This window comes from Belonocnema kinseyi, chromosome 4 (assembly GCF_010883055.1).
Source record: "Belonocnema kinseyi isolate 2016_QV_RU_SX_M_011 chromosome 4, B_treatae_v1, whole genome shotgun sequence".
NCBI lineage: Eukaryota > Metazoa > Arthropoda > Insecta > Hymenoptera > Cynipidae > Belonocnema > Belonocnema kinseyi.
In genome coordinates, this window is record NC_046660.1 from 53672696 (window position 1) to 53685480 (window position 12785).

General features: G+C 23.4%; 1 protein-coding gene across 4 annotated transcripts in view; it reads right to left on the reverse strand.

Annotated features, from left to right (window-relative positions):
• The window catches only part of LOC117172080 (NADP-dependent malic enzyme-like), a 130007-nt gene that overhangs the window by 46495 nt on the left and 70727 nt on the right, over window positions 1-12785 (reverse strand). For all 4 annotated transcript variants that reach the window (XM_033359836.1, XM_033359837.1, XM_033359835.1 and 1 more), the window contains exon 9: window positions 5485-5779. In XM_033359836.1, coding sequence (XP_033215727.1) covers window positions 5485-5779 — 295 coding nt within the window. The remainder of the gene's footprint in view (window positions 1-5484; window positions 5780-12785) is intronic.

Below are 12785 nucleotides of genomic sequence, written 5' to 3' on the forward strand. Positions count from 1 at the left end.
TGACAAAAGGTGACAGAATTAAAAAAAGGTGACAAAATGTGACAAAATTGAAACTAGGTGACAAAAGGTGACAAAATTGAAAATAGGTGACAAAAGGTGACAAAAGGTGACAAAACTGAAAACAGGTGACAAAAGGTGACAAAAAAACTTTACTATTTCGTAGAAAATTTACTTTTTGTTTAAAATTTATATTTTGGTGTTGAAAAATGAACTGAAATATTTTCTGAATGAAAGTTCCACTTATAAAAAAAGATTTGTTTTTTATTACAAATTCATAAGTTTAAGTACAAAAATGATCTTTTTTTGGATAGAAATGCACCTATTTGCTAGAAAATTTAATTGTTTTGTTAAAAATGTATCCTTTTTTATTGAAAAAATTCGTCTTTTTGAACTCAAAATTCAATTTTTTCGTAGAAACTTATTTTTTGGTTACAAAAATTCAATTTTTGATGTTACTGAGTTAACTGGAATCTTTTTTTGGATGAAAAATAAACTTTTTTTGTAATAAAAAATTCTTTTGCTTTAAGATAAATTTTATATTTTTTGATAAAAATGCAACTATTTACTAGATAGTTCAACAATTTTGTTAAAAAGTCATCCTTTTTGGTTAAAAATACGTCTTTTTGGATTAAAATTAAATTTTTTTGTTAGAAAATTATTTCTTGTTAAAAATGCATAGTTTGATCGTGATAAATTCATTTTCAACAGAAAATTCAACTATGTTTTTGAAAATTTATCTTTCTGATTTAAAACTTCATCTGTTATAGAAGAAATTTCATTTTTTTAATGAAAAAGCAACTCATTGGTTAAAAATCATTCTTCTTTATTTGACAATTCCATTAATTTGTTTAAAATATTTCGCTGAATCGCTTTGTTAATAAATCACTTTTTTTATTAAAGATTTATATTTTAAGTTGAAAAGTTGTCTCGTTGGTTGAAAGTTTATTTTTCTTGTTATAAATTATTCATTTTTAATTAAAAATTCAACTACTTGGGTCAAAGTTAAACTACATTGTGAATTTTTTTTTTATTCAAGGCGTATGTGGAAAATACTTCTTTTTTTTGTTTAGAATTTAGTTTTTAACAGAAAATGGAACTTTTCCATTTTTCAAGATTGATATTTTTTATTTAAAATTTCGCGTTTCTTTTTTTGAAACAAATGATTTTTTAGTTTGAAATTTCCTTTTTTTTGCGTAAAAATGCATCAGTTTCGAGGAAAATTTAATTTTTTGTATAAATTTAATTCTTTTTTTATTAAAATATAAACAATGACACTTTAGGCTGAATATTCAACTATTATGTTAAAAATTCAATTCTTTTGTTGAAAATTCCAGTATATTGTTAAAGAGTCATCTTTTAAAGTTGTAAAAACTTATTTTTTGTTTGAAATAAATTATTACAGTTGAAAATTTTTAATTTGTATATATGGTATATTTTTTGTATATATTTAAATTTTGTTAAAAATCATAAATTCTTAAATTCTTTTAAATTCTACAATTCAATTCAATAAATTCTACAATTTCAAAGATGTAAATTAATTTTTGCATTAAAGTGTTTTTACGATTGTTTTTTAAAGTATAAAACAATTATCAAATATTACAAACAAATCTTCATAAAAAACAAATAGTTTTAGATAGAATTTCCATCTTATAGAGTGAAAAAAATACATTTTTGTCAAATAGGTTTAAATAAAAAAACAACAATTATTTCACTATTTCCTTTAAGTTTCAATGAATTTAAGTTTAAATAAAGTTTAATTAATGAATGTAGAGACAAATTTTATCCAGATTATGCGATTTAATCCATTAATTTTGCGAATAGACAATTTAATCCAAGAAAAAGATTCCTGGGTGTTTTACGGTTCGCAAACATTTTTCATGGTCAATGAAATTTAAAAAATCGAACTCTAAAGCTAAGAATTTTTCCATTTGAATTAATAAAAACTGAGCTGCAAATGAAAGCACTCAAAGCGGAACTCTTGAATGTCAAACGTTTAAAATTAGAGTTTAAAAGGTTTTTTTATTCAATAATATTGTATTTAATTCTGATTCAAATGCTGAATAATGTACACGTATAAAATGAAAGCTAATAACCCTTTTGAACTAAATTTTTTAAAAACTAAATGCAGTAAAACTGCAAAATAAATTTTTAAACTTTTATCAACTGTAGCGTTCAAAGATTCAGATTCAGTTCTAAAAGTATAAATTCACGTTATGTCAATTTTAAGCCAGAAATATTAAAAATTGAACCATTACAGTTTTTTAAATAAATTGAACACTTCCTACATTAAAAGTTAAATTATTTATATTTTAAATGGTTATAAATCCTGAAAATGCTTCCAAATCTTATTCGAAAATCTTGAAACATCTGAATGTTGTTTACATTTTTTTTCTTTAAATTTTGTATTATTTTTGAAATTATTTCAGAAATTTTAAATATCTTTTTAAATGAATTCAGTTGTTTTTATATATTTTTTAAATCTGCCAAATTAAACAAATTTCCTTAAAATCTTTCATATTCATTTTTGATAATTTTGTAAATCTTTCTATATATTTTCGAATAATCACTCAAAATTATCTTTTCAAAATAAAAATAATTTTCAATTTTCACAGGAAATGTTTTTTAATCTTCAGAAGCCATTCAAAATTCTTAAAAATCTTTTAAACTTTTTGTTTGAAATCTGTCAAAATCTATAATTTGTTTTATATTAGTCCGTGGGCTATCAGTTTTTTAAATAGCAAACATTTCATGTATAAATTAATGAAAATTTAATTTAAGTTCATTTTTACTTCAAAGTGAGTCCATTTAGGTTTATAATCTTTTAAAAATTACAATAAATAGAACAATAATTGTTTTTTTCTAATATTTCTGTTAAAAAAATTTTATGCACAAATTAAAATGCATCTTTAAAATTATACCTGTTCTTTCTAGTTCGGGTTTTTGTCACCAGGTGACGTATCGCAGTTTAACCATTCCTAATACAATCTTTTTTTAACATTCTTTTTTTTTGCTTAAAAGTTTAATTATTTGGTTTTTAATGGAAGTGTTTGGTTAATCTGTTTTTTTTTTTTGTTAAAAATTCGAGTTTTCGCGTTGAAATTTCAACTATTGGGTCAAAAATGCTACTGTTTTTAATTGAAAATACGATCACTTGTTTGAAAATTAAACTATTTGGTTAAAAATTCAAATATTTAGTTAAAAATTTAAGAATCGTTAAGTCTTATTTTTAGGCCGAAAAATCAACTATCTTGCACAAATTAAAAATTCAGCTATCTTATTTAAAAATTAACTTTCTTCTTGAAAATACAACTGTCTTGGAAAAAATGCATGATTTTGCTTTGAAAATTTAATTATTTTGTCGAAAATTCAACTGTTTTATTAAAGTCATATTTTTGACCGAAAATTCAACTATTTTGTTAAAATTTCGTCTGTTTGGATTTAAAGTTCTTCTTTTTTGGTTAAAAAATAACTTTCATGTTGAAAATTCAACCGTCTTCCAAAAAAACAAAAATTTTTTGCGTTGAAAATTTAATTATTTAGTTGAAAATTCAACTATTTTATCAAAGTCATTTTTTTACCGAAAATTTTCTTTTATTCAAATTTCGTCTGTTGGGATTGAAATTTCTTTTTTGTTTGTGATTAGAAAATAACTTTTTTTTGACAATTCAATCGTCTTGGAAACAAATTGTCTTTTTGCGTTAAAAATTCAAATATTTTGTTAAAAATATATTATTATATGATTAAAAATACATTATTTTGTTAAAAACTTATTATTTAGTTGAAAATTTTGCTATTTTATTAAAGTCATCTTTGTTTATCGTAAAGTCAACTATTTTTTTTTAAATTTCGTCTGCTGGGATTAAACATTCTTCTTTTTCGGTTAAAAAATAAGTTTCTTTTTGAAAATTCAACCGTCTTGGAAAAAAATCGTCTTTTTGCGTTGAGAATTTAATTATTTTTTGAAAATTCAACTATTTTATCAAAGTCATCTTTCTTGACCAAAAATTCAAATCTTTTGTTAAAATTTCGTCCGTTGGGGTTGATCTTTTTTAGTTTCAAATTCAACTATTTTATTACAAATACGTCTTCCTTGGATAAAAATGCAACTGTTTAACAAAAAAGTTTAACTTTTAACCAAGTAATTCAATTTTCATTCCAAAAATCATGAATTTTGAACGAAAAATGTATTAGTTGATATCTTAACTAAAAAATATTAGTGAAGAGAGCGAAAATTTTTAATTTTTGAAGCAAAAAGACGGATTTTCAATTGAGAAGATTAATTTTCTATGAAAAAGAATAAATCTTCAACAAAATACATAAATTTTCAACCATTAAAGAAAATTTTTTAACCAAATAGTTTAATTTTTAACAACAAATAATCAATTTGTAACTAAAAATGGAATAGTTGCGTTTCCTGTAAAAATAAAAATTATTATTTAAACAAACAAACAACAAATTTAAGTTTCAACTGGAATAGTTAAATTTTCAGTGTAAGAATTATTTTTAGCCAAAGAAAAAAAGAACTTTCAACAAAATAACTGATTTTTCAATCAAAGAAATAGAATTTTCAGTTAATTAATAATCTATCAAAAAGAATTAATTTTGAACTAAAAAAATATTGAATTTTTAAAAACAAAAAATAAATTTTTTTTACTAAAAATTGAATATTTACATTTTCTGAAAAAAAATTATTTTCAAACGCAGAAATTTTAACAAAAAAGATAAATTTTCAACTAAAAATGATGAATGTTTAACTAAAATAATTGAATTTTAAACCAAAATAATTAATTTTCAACCAAAAAGAATAATTTCTACCAAAAAAGACAAATTATGTGCTAAAAAAAAATAGTTTTTGAACCAAAAATTAAATAGTTACGTTTTTAGTTGAAAAATTAATATCCAACGAAATAGATGAATTTTTAACCGAAATGTTGGAATATTCAACTGTATTAGTTAAAATTTAAGTTTAAAAAATAAATATTTAAAGTAAGCAAATAATTTTAAAAAATATATAAAATTTCAACTGGAATAGTTAAATTTTCAGTATAAAAATTATTTTCAGTCAAAAAAGAAACGAATTTTGAACAAAATAACTTATTTTTTAACCAAAGAAACCGAATTTTCAAATTCGTGATTATATTCACCCGCTATTTTAAAAAAATTCTTAAATGTTGAACGTATTTAGAATCTATTTGTCAAATTAATTATTGCTTACTTTTAATACTTTAAAGTAGAGATCCATTTCAAAAAAGAATTCATTTACTTATTTTCACAGTTGGAAAAATAAAAAAAATTACTATCAAAAATTTTATCAAAATGATATGAGAATTGAAAAAAATAACAATTCTAAATTTTAAAAAATAAAAAATAAATAAAAAAATAAAATAAACTAAAAAATAACAGCTTTTTCTTCGTAAAAATGGTTAAAATTCCCGGTGAAAAACCTAAATTCTTGGACATTTAATACCTCTAGAAGTGACTTACTTTGCGCGTATGCATACTCTGCAATCTTCACTGCAATATCAATGGAACATTCCCGAATTGTTCCTAGAGGCGGGTAAAGACTGCCATGTTCGAGATCTTCATCCGTGACGTGATCGGCGACAACTTGAGCAGAAATAAGGAAAATATCTTCCTTGATATGATGCACCCCTGTCGCAAGAACTCCCAGAGCAACTCCAGGGAAAATATAAGCATTGTTTCCCTGGCCCGGTTTGTAAATCTTTCCCTTGTAGTTCACCTCGCCAAATGGAGAACCCGAGGAGAAAATGCATCTACCCTAAGAGTAGAATATCATTTATCAATAAATATTTTGGGTATTTAATAGAATTTAATCAGGGTGGCGATTTTTTGGTCGATTTCCAATTCCCGGCTTTTCCGGGACAATTTTTTCAATTTTCCCGGACAAATAAAAGGAAAATAGTCACATTTGACACAGTGGAGCAACAAATTGAAAAATATATTATTTAAAAAAATAAAATTATGAATTTTCAACTGGAATAGTTCTATTTTAAACGCAAAAGATGAATTTTCAACTAAAATGATGAACGAGGAATTTTTTTAATTCAAGGAAATTCACAAATTCACGGAATTCCAAGGACATATAAAAAATATATGAATCCACGTTATCATTTGCAATGCTCTAAATTAAAAGGTCAATCAATGAACTTTAAAATCATCAAAATTATAAAATTTTAAGATATTTTAAGCTAGAAACATTAAATTTTGAAAAATTGAAAAAAATTTCAACTGAACACTTCTAAAATTAGAAATTCAATTATTTTCTTTTTTTAAATAGTTTAAACATCCTTTCCTAAGCTTGAAATTTTAATTTCAAAATCTTGAAGTTATTTTAAATTGGTTTTGAATTTAAAATTATTTTGGAACCTTTTTCAGAATCTGTCAAAACGAATTTTGAATTTTTTCTACAATTTAAAAAAAAATCCTGCAAATTTGAGAAAATTTCTTGATAATTTTGATGTAACAAATTAAAAAATTAGCAATTATTTTTCATTTTGAACAATTATTTTAAGACAATATTTAAAAAGTTTTTCAAAGATTTACACAAATTTTCAAAAAAGATTCTAGAAGATTTTAAGAAAACTTTCTAAAATTTGCATGATAATTTTTAGAATTTTGAAAACTCATAAATATCTCTTAAAATTACTCACATTTTTTCTACAGATGTTCATTGGTAAATTATACCTCAAAATTTACAAATTTCACTTACAAATTAAGCATTTTTCAAATACAACAATTAAAACTGTAACGTTCAAAGTTTAAAGGCTTTTCGAAATTTTAAAGATTCCAAGATTTCTATGTCAAACAATCCAGTACAAGATTCATTACTTTTAGATATTTGGTTTCAATTTACTTGTCTTAAATAAAAATTCAAATATTGCTAAATATTCAATAATTAATCTTTTTTTTTTACTTAAAAATTTCAAATTGAATGGGTCAAAAATTGAAAATTTTAGACTGAAAAAATATTTTAAACTTAATAAAATCCTTTAATTAGGAATATATTATTATGAAGTTAATTTTAGTTGAAAATAGTTTATAAACTTTCAATCACACGTTTTTGTTCACTTTTTATTACTTAGAGTACAGATAAATTTAAAAAAATGTATTTGTTTATTAAATAAAAATGTTTTTTATCAAAAATTTTCAACATCAAAGACTTTTATTTTTTATTTGTTAGATTCTTTAAGAAAGCAGTTAAAAATTCTTTAAATTAAAAATGTAAGCTTAAAAATAAAAATTTTAAATGGAAAATTTTTAATATAAATTTTTTTTTAATTAAAAATTGTAAGCTAAATAATAGCATAATTGAAAAACATAACAATTCCAAAAATTATTTTAAAACTGTTGAATATGTAACTGTCGAAATTGTAATTTTTTATACTCGAAATTTAAATTCCCTAAAAATGGTTTTGTTTATAAATAATTCAAAACTTAATTTTAAAAATTAAAAAGTAGCCAGAAAGTTACGCATCCTTGAGTTTCTATTATCGAATATTAAAAACATAATCAGCTTTTAAATCCATAATAACAAATTTTTTAATATTAAAAGTTTAAAAAATTGTTAAATGGGCTTGAATAATTTATTATATTATTATATCTAACAGATACCAAAAATAAATCAGTTACAATTTTTGCGATCTGTTAATCCAATGTCAAGAATTTTTCCCCTTCAGTTGAGATAGCGTTTTTCAAAACTTTTCTTTTAAAAATAAAAAATTACTTTTTATTTCTAAAGTGTTTTCGAACATTTTAAATTCTACAATTTAAGTAGCTTTGACTTTGAAACATTCAATATACTTTAAAGTAGTATCAATTTAAAAATTATTTTTATTTAAAAGCGCTAATGCAATTTCAATTCCTTTGAATTTTAAGTCATCAATTTTTAAACTTTCCAGTTTTTTCTTTTTTCGAACTTTTATTCTGAAATAATTTTATTTACAGATTCTCGATTTGAAAAAAGTCTTAAATTTTGAACGCCTTGAATTGACTTTTGACTACTTATTTCTTTTTTTAATTTTGTAGTATTATTAATGTCGAAGACATTTATATATACTTAAATAAATAAAATACTTTGTTTTTCAAGTTCTGTCCAGTTATACGAGAAAAAAGGGTTCTCCGAGCCCTTCCAACTGGGATTTTCTTCAAAGGGATCATAATTCAAATTATAAATTATAGAGTTCAAAGATTCAAATTAAGTTCCAAAAATATAAATCCACGTTCATATTTTCAATAGTCTAAATTAAAGAATCAAGCACTGAACTTAAAAAATTTTCGAAATGATATTATTTTAAGTAATTTTAAGCTAAATCCACTAAAAATTGAAAAATAATTTTTTTAACTTAATAGTTCTTATCTTAAATGTTAGATTATTTTTATTTTCAAAAGTGTAGGCATCCTTCAAAAGCTTAAAAATTTTATTTCAATAAAATCTATCTCTAAAATTATCGGAATAAATAATTTATTAATTTTAATTCTTATCAAGCCTTTTGGATTGAAACAGTTACAATCTGTAATTCTCAAATTTTGAACGGATCTAGAAATTATTTATGTTTATATTTATATTTACAATGGGTAAAATAGAACTGTTTTTTATCAAAAATTTTTTACTTCAAATACTTTTAATTTTTAATTGTTTAAATCTTCAAAATTTCACTTTAATTATAATTAAAGTGAAATTTTGAAGATTTAAACAATTAAAAATAATTATTTAAAAAACTGTTAAAATCGAACTTGTTTTTCATAACAAAAATCTTCGATCTTAAAAACTTCTAATTTATTAAACCTTTAAAACTGCAATTTAAAATGTATTAAATTAAAATATATGCTTTTGAAAATTACAAATCTAAAATGGAATATTTTTAAGGTAAAAGATTGCCAAATTAAACATTCTAAACTAAATGATATATCAATTTATAAAAATCGAAATTTAACAAATTATTTAAAAAACGGTTGAAATCAAAGTTGGACAACATTTTTAGTCTAAAAATTTTGTAAAATTCACGGTCAAAAAATAAATTCACTGTCATTTTCCGGTTTCCCCGGTCCCATAAAATTCCCGCGAAATAAATTATTTAAAAAAATAAGATTATGAATCTTCAACTGGAATATTTGAATTTTAAACGGAAAAGATGAATTTTCAATTAAAATGCTAAGCGAGGAATTTTAAAAATTCAAGGAATTTCACAAATCACGGAATTCCAAGAACATCAGAGGAATTCTACGAATTGAAAGAATTAAAAAACGGGAATTAATTAAAAAAATTCAACAAATTTAAAGAATTTTACAAATTCCAAGTATTTAAGAGGATTTCAAAATTTCAGTGAATTTAAATATTTTGTTAATTTCGAACTTTTTCCAATTTTCCGGCGGATAAAATATCTCAACTAGGCCGGAAAAAAAAACAGATTTCGCCCTCGAGAGATTCTCCGATTTCAAGTGTAGGACCCTGCCTGGTTTGGAATTAATTCGGGCAGGGATTTAGAGGAATTAAAAAAATGTAGAGGAATTTGAGAAATTCCAAAAATTCCAAACTTCAAAGGATTTCTCAAAATTCAAGGGATTTCATAAATTTAAGAAATTAAAAAATTCAAGGAGATTCATGAATTCCAAGGAATTACGGGAGTTTGGAAGAATTCAAAGAATTCAGTTAAACTGAGAAATTCAGGCGATTCAGAAGAATTTAAGGAATTTAAGGAGTTTAAAAGAAAGAATGAAATTGATAATTTAAGAAATTACACGGTTTAAAAAAAATCAACAAATCACAACAATTAAAGGAGGTCTAAAAATATCAGGGATTTCATCAATTTAAATAATTAAAAAAATTCCACGAATTTCAGAAATCCAAGAAAATTGAAAAAATTAAAGGCATTTCATTAATTGAAGGAATTTCATAAATTCAAGGAATTTCCAAAAATCGTAGGACTTGAGAGGAATTTAGGGACTTGAGATAAATTTATGGAATTCAGGGAATTTAGTTGTTTAAAGGAACTCAGACAACTTAAGAAATTGAGGAATTTCAGAAAAATTCATATTATTCGAAGGAATTCAAGAAATTTCAAAAAAATAAGTTTAAGAAATTCTACGAAATCAAGAAATAAAAAAAAATCAACGAATTCAACAAATGTGAAGAATTTTGAAAATTCAAAGAAGTCCAAATATTCAAAAGAATTTCAAAAATTCAGGGATGTCTAGTAATTCAAGGAATTCTAAGGACTTTAGAGGAATTTACTGAGTTTGAAAGAATTAAAAATTTTTAATAATTAAGAGAATTTATATATTTTCATGAATTCAGAAAACTTAAGAAATTCAGGGGATTCAGAGGAATTTAAATAATTTAGAGGAATTTAAGAAATTAAAAAAATTCCAAAACTTAAAAGGAATGTTAATAATTTAAGGGATTTCACAAATTCAAGCATTTGAAAAAATTCGATGAATTTCCAAAACTGAAAGAATTTTACAAATACAAAGAATTTCAAGAAATTTCACATATTCAAGGTTTTTTTAAATATTCAAAGAATTTCACAAATTCAAGGAATTAAAAAATCTCAAGACATTTCACAAATTCGAGGAATTTCTAAAATTTGTAGGAGTTCAGAGGAACTTAGGAAATTAAGGGTAAATTTATAGAATTGAGGGAATTCAGATATTTTCTGAAATGTAGGTAACTTCAGAAATTCAGGGAATTCAGAGGAACTTAAATAATTTAGAGGAATTTCAGGAATTAAAAAAATTCGAAAACATAAAAGGAATTCTCTAAATTCAAGGGATTTCACAAATTCAAGCATTAAAAAAAATTCGAGGAATTCTCAAAACTGAAAGAATTTTACAAATGTAAAGAATTTCAAGAAATTTCACATATTAAACGTATTTTCAAAATTCAAAGAGTAAAAAAAATTCAAGGAGATTCAAGAATTCCAAGGAATTACGGCAATTTGGAAGAATTCAAGAAATGCAGGTGATTCAGAAGAATCCAAGGAATTCAAGGAGTTTAAAAGAATTAAAGAAATTGATAATTTAAGAAATTACACAAATTCAACAACTTTTCAAAATTCAAGGAGTTCTACAAATTTAAGGAATTTTATAAATTCAAAGAATTAAAAAAAAATCCAGGAATTTCAGAAATCCTAGGAAATTAAAAAATTGAAGGCATTTCATAAATTGAAGGAATGTCACAAATACAAGGAATTTCCAAAATTCATAGGACTTGAGTGAAATTAAGATGCAATTAATTCTAAGGAATTCTACGAATTAAAGTATTTAGAAAAATTCGAAGAATTCCCAGAAATTGAAGGAATTTTACAAATAAAAATAATTTCGATAAATCCAAGAAATTTCACATATTCAAGGAATTTCGCAAATTCAAGGAATTAAACAAATTCAAGACATTTCACAAATCCAAGAAAATTAAAATAATTAAGGTATTTCATAAATTGAAGGAATGTTACCAATTCAAGGATTTTCCAGAATGCACAGGATTTCTGAAGAATTTAGGGATTTAAGGTGAATTCAGGTAATTTAAATATTTTGAGGAATTCAGGTAAGTTAAGAAATGCAGGGGATTAAGAAAAATTCAGATCATTAAAAGGAATTCAATAAATTCCTCGAAATCAAGGAATTCCAAAAATGTAAGGATTTCACAAATTCTGATAATTCAATGGAATTCAAGAATTTCCACGAATTCAAGGAATTTCCCAAACTTAAGGATGTCATAAATTCACCATTTAAAAAAATTGTAATAATTCAGGGAATTTAGATATTTTAAGGAATGCATGTAACTGAAATAATCAAGGATTTCAGAGGAATTTAGGGAGTTTGCAGAAATTCAAGGAATTCAGAAAACTTAAGAATTTGAGGTGATTCAGATGAATTCAAGGAATGTACGGAGTTGAAAAGAATGCAAGAAATTGATATAATTTAAGAAAGTCCACCAATTGACAATTTTCAAAAATTCAGCATTCTTCAAAAATTCAAGGAATTTCAGAAATTTAAGGGATCTCACAAATTCAAGGAAATTAAAAAATTCCATAAATTCAAGGAATTTTTAAAATTACAAGGACTTCAGACGAATTTAGGGAGTCAAGGTGAATTTATAGAATTTAGATATTTTAAGGGACTCAGATAAATTAAGGAATTCAGGGGATTCCGACAAAATCAGATGATTCAAAGGAGTTTGAGGATTTAAAAAAATTCCACGAATTCAAGCAATTTCCAGAATTTAAGGATGAGAAAAAATCAGAGCATTTAAAATATCAAGAACCTTTCCAGATTCAAGGAAAGTCAAATATTCAAGGAATTCCATAAATTCAAGGAATTTCAAAAATTTAGCTAATTGAAAATATCAAGGACTTTCACAAATTCGAAAATTTTCAAAAAGCTACACAAATTCAAGGAATTCCAAGCACTTCAGAAGAATTTAAGGAGTTTGGAAGAATCTAAGGAATTCAGATGCTTCAGAAAATTTTAATATTGTAAGGCATCCAGATAATTCACAGGAATTTAAGGAATTCAGGAAATTCTACGAAATAAAAAAAGCATATGATTTAAGAAATTTCACGAATTCAGGGATATAAAAAATTTTAAGTATGTCACAAATAAAAAAAAATTCGAAAATACAAACAAAATTTAAGTATCAAACACCAAGTAATTTCCAAAATTTAAGTATGTCACACACTCAAAGAATTTAAAAAATTCAAAGAATTAAAAATATCAAAGACCTTCACAAATTCAAAGAATTCCAAATACTTCCGAAGAATTAAGGGAGT